The sequence below is a fragment of the Nymphaea colorata genome, chromosome 4 (genome assembly GCF_008831285.2).
Source record: "Nymphaea colorata isolate Beijing-Zhang1983 chromosome 4, ASM883128v2, whole genome shotgun sequence".
Taxonomy (NCBI): domain Eukaryota; kingdom Viridiplantae; phylum Streptophyta; class Magnoliopsida; order Nymphaeales; family Nymphaeaceae; genus Nymphaea; species Nymphaea colorata.
The window spans coordinates 24,563,662-24,583,048 of record NC_045141.1 but is presented as its reverse complement, the minus strand read 5'-3'; the positions used below and the strand labels follow the sequence as shown (position 1 = coordinate 24,583,048).

Here is a 19,387-nt window from a genome sequence, read left to right as displayed (position 1 = left end):
GGTCAAGGATTCCCAGACAGGTTCGACATCATCGCGGAGTAAGTGTCGAGCCTGAGATCCAGTTGCCTGAGGGGTTCGAGAAGCGGGTTGCCGGACTCGTCTGGTGGTGAGAGGATGAGCTCCACAACTGCAGCTACCGAGTCATGCTGCAGTGGGTGGATTCCCGAGCTACTGGATGGAACTCATGCATTGAGAGAAGCTGGGTATGGGCATGCCGCTGGCAACGTAGCCGTTGCACTCAGAACGGCCTCTAATGTGCAGCTCGTTACCGGGGTGCTGAAGGTGGTGGGAGAGTGAGGGAACGCAAAGGAAGTGGTGCTAGCCGATAAGATGGAGAAAGCAGTCAAGGGGATCATGGAGGACGGACACAGCAAGTGCTGAGATGCGTAAATATTACTGCTCCTTGTGCATTTGATAAAGGATGATCATCCAATGCAGCATTAAATTCATTTATGGCAGTAATAACAAAATCATGATCGTCTGTATGATCACTTCTAGTTAGTAACAGAACTTGTTTTGGTCTAAAATGATATTCTTAATTGTCTTCAGTAATCTACTTCCCAAAGTTTATTGATTCCGCACTTCGTTGGTTCTTTGCCGCCATTGGAGCAAATTGACCAAATCCAAGATGCTACAGGAGATGGCAACAATCATCATGTTCTCAAACAAGCAGAACGCAAGCGCTGGTTCACAAGTAGAAAGCCATGGAATTAAGCTACTATGACCTGAACAAAGAACAACTTCTCGCTATTAGGGATGTACACGAGCAAAGTTTGACATAAGCTTAGGCAGCTCAAACTTGAAGCAGTCATGGTATACCTGGCTTGAACTCGAGTTCAACAGAGCTCCAACATGGATCAGTGTAAGCTCGAGCCAAATAATAAAAAAGTTGAACAGAGGACTTTCACTTGAAAACTCAAAAAGATGTCCATTACACCAAAAGGCATCTTATATTGCAATAGGTAATGAATAGGATTACATATATAGCTCTTGATGACCCCAAGCAAGCTTGATCAAGCTGTGCATATAGAACTCGAGCTTAACTCGTTCAAACCGTAAGTTTAGCCTTTGGCTTCAACGTTTAACAAACGAGTTGAGTTTGAGCAGAGATCAAGTTGCTCAACTCATCGTGCAGCTTTACTTGCAATAATAGTGACATGAGGATTTCCACAGAAAACATAAGGTCACAGCCTGCAAATAACTGTTACATGGGGAAAAAATCCCACAACATACATTTACCAAAAAGCCAAAAATGTTCACTACTTGTCCACATGTATGATTGCTGGTTTAACAACTTTGTGTAATTCCGATAAAATTGGAGCCTGTGACACCATTACAAACTGATGAAGCCTTAATTCAAGAGAACACTAGAAACTTTTATGTTATGGTACACATGGTCTCCTTGTACCATTCAAGAGATCCAATGCCATCCACATGACAAGCTATAATTATGAACCTCAAAGTCCAAAAGATTCACCAAAATAAAGGTCACTTATACTTTTCCATTATCCTTCTTGCTTCTTCCAGTGCATCATCCGTGGACTGCTCACCGCCACCACCACCTCCACCACTTGAGCCATCACCCTTGTTTACCGCTAAGAATACAAAATATATGAATCCCATCATGGCCTATAATGAACACACTGTTAGAAACCAGTTATTCTGTTACAGAAGAAACTGCAGGTGCAAATCATATCATGCTTTAAAAATGCTAAAAATGGTTCCTCATAAGCCTAAAGATCAAATTTGCCATTGCCTAAGAGCAGCTCCCAGAATATTTGTGGAGCGTTGGAAATAAAACAAAAAACAAAAGAAGTCATATAATTTCTGGACAACAACCAAATTGCACAACAACCCAATGTGGATACTGTACTGTACCAGAGGTTGTGCATTAGACAATTAGTAAGAGGCGACACTATGATACTGGTGTGTGTGTGTGTGAGAGAGAGAGAGAGAGAAAGATTGATAAATATCTTGGACACCACACGCAAATAGGTGTGTTACATGGTACTTTTCCCATCAACATTATAATAAAAAAAAAATGCTTAAGCAACTCAAAATTTATCTAGTCTGGTAAAAATGCATATAGTTGTGGTAGAAATGGGATTTTGCATCTATTATAAATACCATTATGAAGGCTCATACCAGAACAAAAAATGCCGTGGAGATGAACGACTTCAACACAAAGAGGGTAACCATTAGGGCGAGACCACCAACACCAACCCTGGCTACAGGTCTTGGAACTGAATCCTGAAATCAGAGAAGCTGAAGAACGTGTTCATGATGAAGTATTAATTTCAGGATAGAGGGGGATCAGGGATGGGTAATTACAATGGCGGCAACTTCAAGGAATAAAAAAAATCTACCGGCACAAATTTAATTCCTGCCTCAATCCCCTCTTTGCCAACCCTCCACGCGGTTGATATGACTGCATCAAAGAAGTTGCATGTAAGTTGGGCCTAGATATAGGCATGACCTCGTGAATGACTAACAGCAGCTATTAATCACCAAAATGACAAAAGAGTTAACAACTATAACTCAATGAAGCAATGCCTTTATTGAACAGTGGAGCACATGCCATTTACATGTGCACATGCCCCTGAGAATCGCTACGCATGAATTCTGAAATATGGATAGATAATAAGGTTTTCTCTTCTGAGCAGTCATGGACGTGAGTCCATGCTATGAAAATATGTCTGGACAGATCTAAATCTAAAAGGAACCCATACAAGCTTTGGATAGCAAAAGAAACGGTTTGTTCATTCTGAGACCATAAACTTCATGGAGGAAAACCCCTTCACGTAACAGATGCAGATAAGAGAAACCATCCCAAATTCTTAAAATGCATAATATAAAAACTTTAGTATATTCATCTCTTTCGTATTCCGGCCATTAACTATACCCCATACAGACGCGATTAAAGTATAAGTTGACTAGATCGTTACTTTCATTACAAGAGTTCATGATCCATTTTCTTTGTTGTTGCAGCATCAGCAATATCTATTACGTAAGATTGGAACATGTTAAACTATTGTCATACAAAGATACCTTGAAATTAACATCCAAAAACAGGGTGTAGCCAGTTCCCCTTTCTCGGCTTTCTGTGTACATCAACCAAAGGTCCACAACAAAATTGCTCACGAAGAAACTAAAAACACTAATGCCCAGAGTCCAATAACTCATTCCATATTAGTGCTTTTCTGTGGATCAACATCTCCGATAACTCGCTTGATATTTGCCTCAACACAGACGGGATTAGAAAATTCAACGCTTGCAATAACTGCAATAATCTGAGAACCAAGCAGAGCATAGTCAATGACTTACTAGCTCAATGTTTGATCAATTGCACTAGTGAAGTCAACAGACCGACTTCATGTTAGTTGTCGAGCAAAAGAAAACTGGCCCCATCATTTCGTATTCGATCTCTAAACACAGTTTTCGACCCTAAATCATTAATTGGTGACAGACAATACTAAAGTATCTACTAACGGAGTGAAAAACGAGGGCTTACCTCGAAGGACATCGACTTGAGCTACGGCGGGAGAAGCGCGTCTGCGCGTCCCCTTCTTTGTCAACGGGGATGTCGGCGTCCTCCTCGACCTACTACGAGGCACGGAGATGGATGCAGGGGAAGTGAGGAGCAAAGAAGTTGAGACGCCGAAGGAATGACGATGAAGATGATGATGTGGGTGGAGAAGCAAGGAGAGGGCGGGGGAAGCCATGAGCGGCGTTCGCCGGAAATCCTCTGGCTAGGACGAAAGGCTGGGGTTGGCGCGATCGTTTGTCGCCGTACGAATGATGAATCCCTTCGACGACCGGTCCCACAAATCGAATTCGGTTCTGATGCGTCCGACCCGCCAATTAGAGTGACCGTGGGACGATCCCCTCCCTATCTCAAACCCTGCGCCTTGGCCCACAGGCCTTTGAAGTTGTGGTTGCAACTTGTGACGGTTACTAAGCGCTGAAACGCCTCAAGTCAGGTGTATGATTGATTTAAATAGGAAATCCATAGTTCCGCTTTATAAAATTCAGAATCAAATTTCCACTTTATAAAACGAAACATGTTATATGTCAAACTTTTCAATATAAACCTCATTCTTTAAAACCCGCTAACGATATTTGAAAAAGAATCTCTTTAATCTCTATGATGAGCAGCTAGCTTATCACAAAAGGCTAAGAAAACCGATTGACTTTGTTTGTAAGACCATTTTTCCTAGCTTTATTTATCAACTCATTGTTTTATATAAATGGACATGCGAAAATGTCCACTTCCTTTTCGCCCTTTATTGTGAAGGGAGTGCATGGTACAAAAGTAAACACGACTGCCATTTTGAATCCTAGTTATTAGGTAAAAGGAAAACATTTTTATTTTGTGTTTAATGGCTTTGGATCTTATATTAAAATTACATAAAAGTTGTGTTTTGAGAGATCTTCATTTTAAACAAACTAGAATTTGAAATTCATGCTACATGTTAAAACTTAAAACCCATGAATTTAATGATAGATGGAAATACCACAAGGGATTGTAGTTCACGGGGTGGCAAAACGGCTCACTTCAAAAGGGTTTGAGGTTCAAATCTCGTACTGGTTGTCCCGACTAAACACGCTTGTATTTTCCTCATGGTGGTGAGGTGAAGATGAAGTAACTCACCTTGACATTAAAAAAAAAACAAGAAGAGTAAAATGAAAGGGGTTCCAATGGATTTTAAATCTTAGAGATCTTACCACGAATCTGAAATTCACAGTAAAGCAAACACAATTTAAGCTGATAAATTTAACTTTATGACTAATTGTGTAAGTGGGGCATTAAATTGTCAATACCAGCGAACATGGCATAAATTATGAATCGCCGACACCTGATGGATGAATTCACAAACATCAAGCTGGCAGTGGTGGGAAGGAGTTTAAGAGAAGGACCATTTGGTCATTTTGCAAAAATAAGAGGTCTGTTAGGTTATTTCGTTACAACCCTATAAATTGGGGAAACTCACTCCCCTTCCCTGTGACTTTTTCCCGCGCCGTGTGCTCAACCCCGCCATGGCGAAGAAAGAGAAAACCCTAAAAACCCATGCCCCCAAGAACTTGGTGCCTGGCCCCGTGACGATGAAGAAGAAGAAGAAGAAGACGACGGAAAAGAGGAACAAGGTCTCTAACCCAAACGCCGAAATAGGTCCTGATGCGTTAGATTCTACGCGATGGAGTTCGTCATTTCTGGTGGACGAATCATTGTCTCTTCTTCTTGGCTCCAGCGAAGGAGGTCACTCTTTCTTAGTCGCCGATGTCATCAGTTCAATTAATGCACCCTTTTAGTTCCCACATTCTGAAGCACGAATTTCTTGGGATTTCCAGGTTTTCTTTCCCTCGAAGAGTTGGACGAATCTGATTTCGTCTCTTGTTCTGGACTTGACTTACAAAAGCTGCCATCAAGCGCTTCGAGGTCGAAAGATACGGAGGCCGATGACCGGAATCCCTCAGGCGACGTCAAGAAGAAGGAGAAGAAGAAAAAGAAGAATAAGGACAAGACGTTGAAGAAGCAGGCGACCGTGGACGCTGATACTGATAAAGATGTCTCGTGTTAGTACTGCCCCTACTGATTCTGTTGTTCATGATTTTAGTATGTCAGTCATTGAGGTTTCCGCACACTAAGGAATTGGATATAATTGTAAAATAAAAGGTGAAATACTTCAATCGTGGATGTTGAATGAAGTCCAGGTTTGGACGCTTTATGTTACTCATAAGCGCTGTGATAACATTGCATAAATTTGCATTAGCTCATTTTCGAATTTAGGTAATTAGCTCACTTTCGAATTTAGGTAAGAATTTTTTGGGAGAATAAAAAGCAAGATATAGGCAAGTAATGCTACAAAGCGATTTCATCGTTGTACAGCGCATGGGTGTGTGTAGATGGCTGTCCTCATTGATCTCGAAATTATCAAGGAGATGTACGCCGTGAATATGTCACCAAAGGCACCTCGGTAAGATGCTTCATGCTTCGCGCTCGAACAGTCGAGATCGGTGGCCATTTCCAAGACTCCATCCGATACGCGTTGAATTTGTTGAAGTTCTCCACTCTTTAATGGTACATAATTTCATTGTGTCTTTTATCTAGAGTTTAGATCAAGCTGTAGGTAAAAGAATAAGGGTCTCAAGAACCCAATCGGAAGATGGAAGAACAGTCGATTTGGTGCTGCCTATGCCTCGCATTCTATGTCGGTACCTTTTGGCCATGACAAAAATGTGTTCTGATCTTGATCAGTATTGGAGTGCTTAACCCAGCTGTTATCTTGCTCACAATAAATCTGTTCTTTAGTATTCAGTGGGCGTTGGGGGTGCGCTATAATCTAGTTCACATTTTCGTTTGCCCTTGTGTTATAGGCAAAAATATGCTGATTATCGTTGAAGCACTGTCCCAAGTTGTGCGATATTGAGCTCTTAGAGGGGAAAACATAATCCAGATGTAAGAGACGTAGTATTCTGCTTGGTTGGATAACCCTTTTATGGGATCGGCAGGTCAAAGAAACAACATAATACAGGACAATTTCGATGACCTATTTTTCTTTATGCTAACAAATATTTTTTTGTAAGCTGATTTTTCCACTAGTCTTCTTGCAAAGCAGTTGAAATGTGCTTCATTAGAGAAAGTAGTTCCTGATTCTGTATTTCAGTTTTGGGTTGTTAATATTGTGGAACATACGCTTGTGCATGTTTGGACGTTAAGTGTTATATGCTTTTATGCAATTCATGCGTCCACAACAATAACTTTGTACGTGTAGAGAGTTTGGTGCTTCTGATGATGCTGAGCCACATGATTTGCATCCTTTGTGTCCTGGAAATTCTTGCTTGGATTAGAAGAATTTAGGAGAATTAGTAGGACACAGGAAAGTCTTAAGGCGGACACTGAATGTTATCTTGCTAGCTTAGTATTTTGTGTTCTCTTCTATACTTGATCACTGTATCACTGCTTCTGATATACTGGAACTTCATGTACAACATCTGCATTTCCTTGCATTCAGCATGTCTTTTTGTTTGCTATTCTCCAAGTTGCTCATGTTCATTGATTTGTTCATTATGTCTTTTTGTTTACTATTCTCCAAAGTCCAAATTGCTTCTGCTAATTGATTTTTTCAATATCTGTTGATCTATTTATTTGTTACCTTTAGGTCTCACTTCCATTCAGGAGCCAAAGATGCCTGATGGAGGTAAAGAACAAGATCATGCTATTGTTTCTCACTCTAAGAAACGTAAGAGCACCGAAGAACATCTGTTTGCCAATGAAAATAGCAGGAAGAAGAAGAAGAAGAAAAAGAAGGAAGTGAAGAAAACCAGCCAAGTTGATGGTCTGAATGTTCAAAGTTGGTATTACTGTTATTGCTTTAACACATGCTTATAATACTCGTTGCATTCTTCTCATACTGCAACAAGTTTGCATGTTCCAAATTAGGCCTGAAATGCGAACACAGCAGGTTTTATGTTCTATTATTGTTTTCCAGAGCTTATGACTCTAAGAGATTGCTTTTTACAACATAAGATGTTATTGGATGAACCTTTAGGAATTCATAAAGCAGGTGAAAATCTTATGAAGAGTGACAAATGGCCTACATATTGCACTGTATGCTTCATGATTATATAATGCAATCATAGTGAACGAATGCATGTAGAATCTTGAGACTATTAGGACCTCATGTTACTTGTTTCTTTTCTCGTTACCATTTATCTTCTTAAAAGAGTGAGAATAAGCTATTTCCAGATCCATATTTTTTGTAGTGCACAAACATTTGGACATGCTTAGTAGTTATTCTCTCAGTTCCTATTTTGTCTTTATGAAATTTTTAAATATATCTTAGCAAAATTAGCCATGAATATCAAACTTTGTTTTGGTCTCTTGGAGCTTGTGCATCAAACTAATGTTGTAAAATCGTGTTCTAAGATCGAGGGCCCAGAACTACCTGAATGGACTGAATCCCTTGATAGAAACATGCAATTTAAATCTTAGCTCTTGTTTCTCAGGCATCTATTGTTATCCTTTTCTTTTCTGGCTGGTCTCTCTTGATTGACTGCAACTTGTTTTTCATCTGTTTTCTTCTTTTTCATTCAATTCCATGGGACCTGCTATTGTTAAAAAGTGCGTATACAGAATCCTACCATTGCATCTCCAGTTACTATCCATCCATTGAAATTCATGCTCTTGGTTCAGTATGTCTGTAATCTCATTGGTTCTTGGAATAATGTTTTCTCATTAAGTCTGACAAGTCTGTTGTGTATGTCTGGTATTTTCTTGGTTAACTGAACCAAGTTATCCATCTATGAAGATATGAGCTCCAACTATTCTTCCTCTTCCATGATACAGATGCTGAACTGACGGAAGCACATCCAGATCTGGAAACCACGGGGCAGCGGGTAAGTTGCCTGATGGAAGAAGTTGACGAGGCTGAATTCTTTGCTTGGAAAGGTTTGAGACTTCATCCTTTGCTTATGAAGTCAATCTATGAGTTGCGATTCAAGGAACCTACTCCTATCCAGAAGGCATGCATTCCAATGGCTGCTCATAAAGGAAAGGTAAAAATGTCATGCAAATAATTTGTTCTATCTCTTTATCAGTTCTTTCAAAAGCGTCGACACATAGTGTAGTGCAATGCCCAGACTTGGAGTGAGGCACTAGCCAGTAGCCAGAAAGCACAAAGGCATAAACTTTTTTGAAAAGTTTACAAACTTAGAATTAAAAAAATTCATAAACATTTATATACTACTAAATAATACCACCAAAAGAGGTAATGCTATTAACTATGACAACCGACAGCCAATAGTAGAATCCACCTATCTAAACTGAAAATACCTCAAATTTTATTGGTTCATGGTTAATGAAGTCAAGCAAAAATATCTTTGCAGAGAATGACATGTCCCTCTTCGAAAACCTAAATCCATTAGATTCCCCTTGTCTCATCATTGACTAAGAGAGGAAAGAAGAAGAGAAGCAAAAGAAGAGAGGAAAGAAATGAAGAAAGAAGAAAAAGGAAAGAAATAAAGAAATGAAGTAAAAAAGACAAAGAAAGAAAAAAATGAGAAGAAGAAGAAAAAGTAAAAAATGAAAGGAAGAAAAGATTCAAAAGAATAAGGAAAGAGAGAGAAAGGGAGAGAGAGCTTACCATAGTCTTGCCAAAAAAAGAAGATACAAAAGGTCAGCTTGAAAAAAAGAAGATACAAAAGGTCAGCTTGTTCATCATCACTGCCCTTTCCGCTCGAAAATTTTTTGGTCAAAAAAACCTAACATTTGGTCAGTAGAGGTCAGTATCCCTCGTTTAACAAATATATATATATATATATATATATATATATATATATATATATATCACCTTATGTGAGGTACATTTCATGGCAGTTCACCTGGTACAATGCTATTCTCAAATCTCTATTTACCCAATTTTATCATGTACTAAAGCATTCCAGTGTGCACCAGGTTATGAAGTACAATTATTGTGATTTATAGCATCTTTTCACAGAACTTCCATTTATCAATGTAAATGAATTCTAGAATTTTCTTGTTTTTGCTATAACTAGGATATAATTGGTGCTGCGGAAACTGGGTCTGGCAAAACACTTGCATTTGGTTTGCCCATATTACAACGCCTGCTCGAAGAACAGGAAAAAGCTTCTGCTCTGAACAACGAAATTGTCGTAGATTCTCTCCGGGCTCTGATTGTGACTCCTACCAGAGAACTTGCTATGCAGGTACCACTAGAAAGAGAAAAACTGCTGATGACTTATACTCATTTTCTTGCTGTTTGCCTTCTGTTTACATGTTCCTTTTTATATTTGTGCACTTGTTCTAAATGTGCATGCTGGTCAGAAATGACATGGGGCACAAACATGCTTTTTCTTCCTCTAGTTATGTGTGTTGATGTTTAACAATTTGGAGTGATTACATTCTTGAGGCAATACGCTAAGTAGAGGAAAAACATTTATTCACCCTTATTCTGTATTGGGTCCACATTGAAAATTTCGTAGTTGCATTCTTACTGCCCTATTAGTGACTTGTGTACTTTCTCTTCATCATCTTCTATGGTAAACAAATGTGATTATAGATAATATTAAAAGCCCCATTGATAAATTAATTTTGTTATTTTCTACTTCTATATGGTTTGATGAACTGTTTCTTTGGTTCTAAAAAACTAGACATCTGAAAAAGTATTGTCTTATTATTTCATTTATGACATGCTAAGCTTGCGTGGTTATTATGCCTTCGATAAGATGGACCTTCTTATATTCTGAAAGACTCACTGTTAATCAAGCGTTGTCTTTGGGGTTTTGTTGGTTTTCTAGTGCAGTCTAAAATAAAGTAATGCTAGCAAGTATCCTAGTAATTGGAAATGATTTATTAAGATTGCCTATGCAGCTATGCTTTGTCATTGGTTCATCATATGTTGAGCACTTGAGCTACTAGAGTTGGTGTTTGCTTTTTGCATGGAAGCTTCTCCAATGAACTTTTCGGTTAACAAGGTTTACACCTTAGGGAGGCAACTTGTTGGGAATGCTATTCAAACTTAGAAGGTGCAAAGTTGTTTAGGAATTAGAAAATCCTCCTTGCAGTTGTCTACCTCTTTTGTCACCGAGGAAAGTGGTTTTCACTTAAGCTGCTTGGCACCACAGCTGCACTCTGTGGATCTTGTGACATTGGAAATATGAAAAATAGTTGTTTGAGAAGGGTGGATGTATGATGATAAAGCAGGAAAAATTCAGTATTTTATTTGCACAACGTAGCTTAGAAACAGAGCTTTTTTATTATTGAAAAGTTTGTTGCAATGGGGTCCCTAACCTTACTATCTCTTATGGAAATCAATAAATTATTCCTCTGATTTTCTGCGTCTGGGACTGAAATGGTTAGAGACTTATAGTGAATTTTAAAGCAACTACTAGTGGATATTACTTGTGTGGTTAAGAAAAAATGATCATCTTAAATATGGCCTTCTTAGTTTCTTTGTCAATGAACAGAAAGGTGTGTGTATCTTCAGCTTTCCAGAAGAGGATTGAGTCATTGTCTGCATGGCTTAAGTGGCTTTCAGTTTGATGCTTACTGCTTTTCTGTGAACTTAGTTCTGATTACCGCATTTTCATAAAATCTCCTGATTGTTTCTGTTCCCTTATAGGTGACCGACCATCTTAAAGCAGCTGCTAAGTATACGAAAATCCAGGTGGTTAGTATTGTTGGTGGGGTGTCTTCACAGAAGCAAGAGCGGCTATTGAAAAGAAGGCCACAAATTATTGTTGGAACGCCTGGAAGGCTATGGGAACTTATGTCTGGAGGAGACATACATTTGGTTGAGGTACTTTATGAAGAGGCTTGCTGTCCCAATGGCAATCAAGTGCTCATTCATTTGTTCCTTTTTTTGTATCTTCTAATTGCCACTGGTGAGAGTGGTCATGCCTGTGGTTGCCATTCCGTTCTATTTCTCCTCTTCTTGAAAGAAGATTGCCTACGCTGACAAATAATAAGTGCATCATATTTACTTGAATCACTCAATTATCTTCTTGAAAATATGGTTCAAGTACAATGTTTACCATACTAATGTGGTTTGGGTGAGCCACTGATTTGGTGAATCACAGGAATGCACCCATTCAGGTGGCTGAAGGTCTCATACTCTAGATCCTGGCTCCGAGAAGTGACTGACCATGGCCCTATTGATGAATGACAGAAACATATGACTAAGTTGATGCCTTGTCCTGCAAGCTTCTTGCACATAAGGGTTACAGCTCCAAAAGCATATGCTAGAGAATTCTATTGCGTAGTTTCTTTTTCTGTGATTCCCATGTTGCCCCTTGCCAGTCTTGAGGGGCATGGAGATGAACTTGTATCAAATTGTAAAAAAGTCATTTGAAAAAACATGAAAATAAATTTGTTATTTTTTTCCTATTTTTTTCACAATTTTTCTCGTTAGTTTTTTGTCTTCTCTTTTTTTACATTAATATTGCATGGATTGAAATTAAACTTAAACCAAATTATTATCATCATTAACACATTATTTTTATCTCTTTATCTAGTTTTTTTATGTCTTCTTATTAGTTTGTCATTGATATTATTTTTACTTTTTTTTTTTAAATTTTTTCCATTTTTTAGAAAAATTTCTGAGACTTTTCCAAGAAAGCCAACTTTACCAAAAAAATACCAAAAAAAAAAAAACCTCGCCGTAAAAAACCTGAAAACAATGTTTGTTATTAACAATGATACACACACATGCACACTATCAAAATTGGAGGTTGGATACAGGTTGTTCAAGATCCTGAAAGTACTAATAAGGGCCACAGCTTGATGGTCGTCCAGGTCGATTGACTATAAATGACATATGGAAATAAACCCAGAACCGTATATACACAGAGAATGTGCATATATATTTATAGGTCAGGAGTTAGTTGGCCAACTTAGGTTGACTAGTTGACTAGTCTGACTAACTAGTTGCTGGTTTGGAACATTGATTGGTGGATAACCGATTCAATTGAGTAGTTGGTCCACAGATCGGGATTTTGACAACGGAGTATATCAGGTGTCTCATATACAAACACTTTTATGACTTCAATGATCTCCCTTTGAAACCCAGGATGCTAAAATTTTCTTATAGATCCCTTTTAAGATATTTTCTGTAATTACCATATCCAGGTGTTTTTCAATTGTAGGGGTGACATGGCTGCATGGTTACATGGTTGATTTCTGGAGGATTTATCCATCTATTCTACTTCCTGAATGGTGGCAATGTTTATAATCCACTTTCATCTTTTTAAAGTGCCAAAAGAAGTTCCTTTGTTGTTCAGGAAAGAAGTCATGCTCAACTATTTGTGGGGCAGACTACTTACGTTAGAACTTTGAATTCCTTCTGGTCTTTGGAGATTTGTATCTTCGAGCAAGGCCATGGATACCAATCAATTAATGTTGGCCTCTTGCAGTGGTACTTGTGTAATCAAGTTCTGTTGCAATTTAGCGGACCATAATTTAATATGCATGTTGCAAAGCCTAATTCCATCTGCATATCTGTGCGCTGTAAGCCTGTAACTTATAATTTTGGTTGTCAATTTCAGCGCCCATTAGTGAGAACTAAGCCTGACTTGGTTGCACATGCCTTGCTGTTTTTGTGTTGCCAGCATTTTCAACTTTTCTGGTTGATGCATGCACATGTTTTTCCTTTATGGTTCATGTATACTTTGCTATGTAACTATTTTCATCTTTTGTTTCGACATTCGAATTGGGGGTTGATACTCATTTTGTGGTACATTGCAGTTAGAGTCGTTATCATTCTTTGTGCTGGATGAAGCTGATCGGATGATAGAAAATGGACATTTTCAAGAACTTCAATCTATTATCGACATGTTGCCTAAAGTTAGTGGCCGATCTTTGGATAATGGGGCTGAGATTGCAGAAGGATCACATGCTTGTGAGACAATTTCAAGGATACAAAGGAAGAAAAGACAGACCTTTGTGTTGAGTGCAACTGTTGCACTATCAGAAAATTTTCGGAGGAAGCTTAAAAGAGGATCTTTGAGCTCCAAAAGTGATACACTGAATTCCATGGAGACTCTCGTGGAGCGAACAGGAATGCGAGCAGATGCTGCTATTGTTGACTTAACAAATGCTTCAATCATGGCTCACAAGCTTGAGGAATCAGTCATTGAGTATGTTTTATTTATTTATTTGTGTGCCGATTCCAATTTTTGTGAAGATAATAGGGCATGAAAGTTTTGCATGACAAGGGCTTTTTTTGTTGACACTTCAAACTCTTTCGGTTTGACTTGTTATTCAAGATTAAGAGACACTCCGCACTACCCTTGTTTTCTCAATTTTGAAGTCCTCTAGTTACAAAGTTTGTACAAAGTTTGAAGAAATCATAAGTGAGCTTTCATGTTGGAATTTTTGTATTTCCAATTTCATTCACGGCTATGATTCTTATAGACCAAAATATATTTTCTTCTGCAGCTATGTTTGTATCAAAATCTGTTCTCCTTTCAAGTCTCATCTTTTATTTCTTCAATTTTGTACTAAGAATACTATTCTAGTGAACGTTTGTTGTTAATTCATAATCTTGTAGGTGCAAGGAGGAAGATAAGGATTCATACTTATATTATATTCTGAGCATCCATGGTCATGGGCGCACCATTGTTTTCTGCACATCATGTGCAGCATTACGACGCGTTGCTTCAATATTGCGGATTCTTGAACTGCCTGTTTGGACGCTTCATTCTCGAATGCAGCAAAGAGCTAGGTTGAAGGTACCAAATTTGGCACATGCAAGGTTAATCTGGCTATCCATGGGCCTTGCTTTTTTAATGTTTCAACAGATTGGTTCCTGTTTATATTGTTGTGAAATGCACTTTAAGAATTTAATAATTTCCAGAAGTTTCAAATTTTGGTGAACCGAAATCATAGCGATTTTCCTCTTTGATTTTTTCTGCAATCTGTTTTGTTTGTTCAAGTTTTAGGGGCTTAACTTGCTCATCTTCTCTAGTTTTGACGTTGCTCTTGTATTGGTGTTTGACTATTTAGCTTGTTATTTTGACCTAAACTTTAGTTTTTGGACTCTTTCTGGTTTTTGGGAACCAGATTTATTACTTGCACAAGAATAAGATACTAAGATGTGCTTCAACTATCTGAATCATGCAAAGAGATGGCATCAGACGAGTAAAAAGACTGGGACTTCTTTTAGCTTTATGATTTTGTTGAAAAAAATATGAATTTCTTCTTAATATCTGAAGTTGTGGGATTAATGGTTCAAATTAGTTTAGATCAAACTAAATAAATAAAGAATGAAAGGCCAACATCCAGAAACCATCCATGGATATCTAGAGAACTTAAGTCATTTGTTCGGACTTCTTAGTGTCCAGAAATGTTGAGCTAGGGAATGTTCAGTTAGTCTTGGTCTTCATGCACTGTGACCCTTCATTAACATTGGCTTGTTACTGATGATCATACTGATTGGTAGCAGCTATCAGGTCTTTAAATGTTCACACATTATGATCTGGTTGATATCCTACTCTGTCCTAGTAATTAACTGTGAGTTGTGTTTTCAATGTAGGCAATTGATCATTTTCGTTCAAGCGAGCATGGAATTCTTGTTGCTACTGATGTTGCAGCACGAGGTCTAGATGTCCCTGGTGTCCGGACTGTTATTCATTATCAGTTACCACATTCAGCAGAAGTTTGTTTCTGTCACTACAGTTGTGAATATTCTGTGGAGTACTTTCTCCCAACATTTTTTTTTTTGAAAAAAAATTTCTTGCATTCAGATTTACATACATAGAAGTGGAAGAACTGCTCGTGCCTCTTCTGATGGATGCAGCATTGCGCTTATTTCCCCAACAGACAGATCTAAGTTTTCTTCTCTATGTAAATCTTTCTCCAAGGTTGAGATCTTGTCATTTTTGTTCTTCTTTCACTTCTCAAATTTGGTCGGCGATTGTTCTATTACTTGATGTTATATTAATTCATATGCATGATATGGATACATGGACAAAGCAATTCTAACGGCATTGGAGAGGCAGAAGAAGGCATAGCTAGGGTGTCTATTTATAGTTCATAATCGAATATCTAAAACCTTTTGCCCCTTGATCTTTCTTACCTTTACCAATCATCGGTCTGTAATTCAAAGTGCACTTAAATTTCTTATTTGTTTTTTATTTTGTGCCTCATGTGATCCTTTTGTTGAAGTGACATTTCCTTTTTTCTCTTTGCAGGAAAGTCTTAATGCGTTTCCTTTAGATAGCTCATACATGCCAGCTGTTGTGAAACGTCTTTCTCTTGCTTACAGAATAGACAAGGTTTTGCATATGAATGCTCAAGTAAGTTGTTGCTCAACCTTTTGTATGACTTTAATTAGAGAATCCTAAGAATAATTATTTTGGAGTTCCTGAATGGCCTGAAACTTTTAGTCCAGTTACAGAAAATGAAAATCTATAAGTTAATTTGAGATCATCATTGCATTCAATGTATGCCTAAACCTTAATGCCATATCAGCATCTATCTATGTTAACTCTCTCACGCTAAGTAATTCATTTGAATAATCAGACAACGACATCGAGGCAATGAAGGGAACCCTTGGTTAAGGAGGCGTCCATGCTGACTCATCATGCACACTACTGATCTTGTGCTAAAAATCTTGTAGCCAACACCACAGAATAAGCATATAACTTGCATAAAGGACAATAATAGACTGCGAGATGTTTGCAAAGTGCACTTGACACAAGATAATATTCAGGATGCGTATTGAATTTGAGAGAGGTGTTTACAGTTGCATACTATCTCATAGATTCATATACAGGAGCACTGATGCCTAGGCCATTGACTGTCGAGGAGGCAAGGGTTTCTCATAGATGACTTCACGAGAAGCTTGACAGAATTACATCAAAACATGTTGCTTATATAACGGTAAAAGGATAGAAGGAAATGAGACGTTGCATTCACATTTTGATGTACTCAAAATTCTGTCTCATCTCCAAAGCCATCTGTGTTTGCATTTCACCTTTACATTCTTGTCTCGTTTTGTTTTCTTCGGAAGCATGCATTCATTTGTTAGTGCAGCTGGTTTTTGGGCTGTTTTGGAAGTCAAATAATGACTTTGTTAGAATATGATGTTGATAGCCTTCTTGTAAGATTCATTTCCCCCTTTGTGCTTTCCAGGAAAATTCAAAAAAAAGCTGGTTTGAGCGTAACGCTGAGTCGCTTGAGTTGAACGTGGAAGATGATAGCAGTGAGGGAGAAAGAGAAAGCAATCACAGGCAGAAGAGAAATATGAACTTGCATTTAAACCATTTGAAGAAGGTCCTCTTTCTTTTCATTTTGAGTATTGGTGTAGTTATAGAACTAAAGCTAAATAATTTTTTGGTACACTATGATAAATATGGATGTATGCTTTCAGGAACTCAATAAGCTCCTATCACGTCCATTGCAACCCACAACATTTTCACATCGCTTTGTTGCAGGGGTAAGTCTGTTAATCAGACATGCTTTCTCCTATCCTGGTTTGGCAGTGTATTTTTTTTTCTTTATATGAAATTATATCTTCAATATGGTTATGTTAATGATGTATTTGAGAGATTCTAGAATAAAGAATCTGGAGCAATCTTACAGTCTTTAATGTGAGTCCTAAGTCCTTAACTTGACAGTGTGGAATTAGGCACAACTGAATCTTGATATTGGTTGCTTCCAGTCTTCTATGTTTAAAAGTTTACCAACGGTATGCTTGGATCTAGGTTTAGGTTTCATATCCAGACAGACTTATTTCTAATCTGAGTTAATGGTTGGAAATATTCATGAATGTTACGTTCTTTTTTTTTCTTTTCAGATTGTCAGTCTTTTACATTGTTAAAATTTTGATAGTTGGACATGCTTCTTTTGTTTGTGCTTATTCAGGCTGGCATGTCACCTCTTCTTCAGCAGCAACTGAGAGAGTTCTCTCACAAGAAACAGATAGACCACAAAAATGTTAAAGGACAGAGAAGATCCAAAATTGTGGTGATTGGCCGTGACCTAGTTGAGCCTCTGCAAGAACTTCGGAAGACTACATCTTTATAAGTTGTTACCTGATTTTCTCAATGTAAGTACAGATCCTTGTCTTCAATTTCATGTGTTTTCCTCTGAATGCTCTTAGGCGCCTTGAAGGTTATAAAGGCAAATGAAACAAAAAGTTGACAAGCACAGATCTTAATCAAGCGAAACATTTTTTGGTTCTAAATTCTATAAGCAGGTTTAAAGTTATACTATGTTGGCTTACTAAATGTACAGGTGGCCTAGGTTATCTTCTTTTACTGCTATGAGTAAAATGTTCATCTTGAATAGTGATGGTACCGGTGCCCATGAAACTTGCCATGGAATACATGTATTTTATTAGTAAAACCGAGTAGAGAATGTCTTGTTAGATGCTTCTGCATGGTCGCAGCAGAGTTTCACAGACTCATCAAAAGGTTGCCGCACCCGAGTGGACACGATTCAGGTGCTGGTGCAGCCATTTTCCTTAAAAAATGCTGCACCCACACCCTTCACCTGTGTGACATAGGGTTACATTTGCTAATCAGTGAACTGAGGGGAATCATTTTCATGTGAGTTGGATTTTTTTTTTTTTTAATATATAAGCTGTGGTTTTGAGGACCTCAAAGAGTCCAAGAGATGTCTTTTTATCAAGCACCTTGTAAGATGCCAAACTTCCCAACTTAGTTATGTAAATTCAACCATGTACTAAAGTTCGAGAACCGTCTGAATCAATCTGGGACTTCATGGTTCTCTTTTTTTCAGCATTCTGCGACTTTTGGGGTATATTTTTCAGGTTATAAGAAGAACTTTGAATGTAATTAGTGGATATGATTCTTTTTTCCAGTTCCTTTGCTACGATTCTTCAGGCTTCGTTGCATTGCAAGATTTGGGCTATGGGTTGATAGACGGTAGCAAACTCACTCAACCTGGGTTGTCATACCTGTAAAGGTGAGTACGGAGGCGTCACTCCCTCAGTCCATTGGTATCATTAGGATCCTATCACCTTATTGTTTGCTCTGAAACTTCGCTCAATTGATTCATTTGACAATCTAAGGAATAATGAAGTTGTGATTTCCTTGATGACAGGAGGATTTCATGTGTATTTGTCTATTTGATCATTCTATAGATTTTTATGCACTAACTCCAACCATTTAATCATGAAAATGATTTCTAAATTTAACCATTTAATCATGAACATGGTTTTGTTGCTCCATCTCTAAATTTGCTTGTAATGGAGCCTGTTTCCAACCTTGACAACTGGTATTTGCTGGTAATATAGCCTTTGCTTCCAACCTTGGCAACTGGTTCTCTTTCAATAGAAGTGGTTTCTGGTATTCTTATCCTTAAAAAAAAACAAAAGTTTTTTTCCTTTGATCTCTGTCAGGTTTGCAGCATTTAGGAAGCTGGAGGCAGGCGGTTAGTATACAGGCATAAGTCTATGTCACTTTTGTGCTTCGTCTTGTCGGGCGTTGTTGGATGTTGGGATTGGTCTGATGGTTCACAGGCTAAAATGCTTACCGTGATTGGTTGAGGTACGCCATACATGTAGATCCAAGTACTATGAGAAGGGCCTGAAGGGACTAACCTTGTAGCCTACTTTCACAAGAAAAATGTTATCTTATCTACATACCGGACGGATATGGGCAAAGGCGCATATCTGGCGAGATGAGCTGACCGAGTGGGCCTTGAAAACATTTTCTTGTCCGCTTTGATACTTTGAATGATACTGACACGACAGTTATCTGTAGAGTTACGCGAGTCTTTATCTATGTGCCATTTTTTTTTTCAATTTATATTTCATTTAAAGTGAGTATCATGGCTTTTCCTATTATAACATTTTTCAGGGCATTGGGCCGGCCCGGTCCTTGATAAGGAGCCACGAGCTGG

General features: G+C 38.2%; 2 protein-coding genes across 5 annotated transcripts; one reads left to right on the top strand and one right to left on the bottom strand.

Moving 5' to 3' along the window:
- Positions 1–1,198: 1,198 nt before the first annotated feature.
- LOC116252294 (uncharacterized) lies at positions 1,199–3,865 on the bottom strand. The gene is made up of 4 exons (XM_031626454.2): positions 3,512–3,865; positions 2,367–2,428; positions 2,146–2,250; positions 1,199–1,629 (listed from the first exon to the last, which is right to left on the bottom strand). The coding sequence occupies exons 1-4, from the start codon at positions 3,720–3,722 to the stop codon at positions 1,489–1,491; spliced, it is 519 nt and encodes a 172-aa protein (XP_031482314.1). The 5' UTR covers positions 3,723–3,865; the 3' UTR covers positions 1,199–1,488.
- A 1,145-nt stretch (positions 3,866–5,010) lies between these two features.
- Positions 5,011–19,286, top strand: LOC116252297 (DEAD-box ATP-dependent RNA helicase 13). Of its 4 annotated transcripts, XR_004172127.2 has the most exons (16): positions 5,011–5,257; positions 5,350–5,574; positions 7,161–7,352; positions 8,348–8,556; positions 9,556–9,726; positions 11,142–11,318; positions 13,262–13,653; positions 14,067–14,247; positions 15,051–15,173; positions 15,262–15,378; positions 15,709–15,813; positions 16,652–16,792; positions 16,890–16,955; positions 17,384–17,567; positions 18,345–18,448; positions 18,885–19,286. XR_004172127.2 is itself a non-coding variant. In XM_031626459.2 (15 exons), exons 1-14 carry the CDS (start codon positions 5,038–5,040, stop codon positions 17,543–17,545), a joined length of 2,466 nt encoding a protein of 821 aa, XP_031482319.1. In that variant the 5' UTR covers positions 5,011–5,037; the 3' UTR covers positions 17,546–17,567; positions 18,345–18,625. The 4 variants fall into 4 exon arrangements, 3 of the variants coding, with proteins under 3 accessions (XP_031482319.1, XP_031482317.1, XP_031482321.1); XM_031626459.2 differs by lacking the exon at positions 18,885–19,286 and having other exon boundaries at positions 7,161–7,337; positions 18,345–18,625; XM_031626457.2 differs by lacking the exon at positions 18,885–19,286 and having other exon boundaries at positions 18,345–18,625.
- The last annotated feature ends 101 nt before the right edge of the window (positions 19,287–19,387 follow it).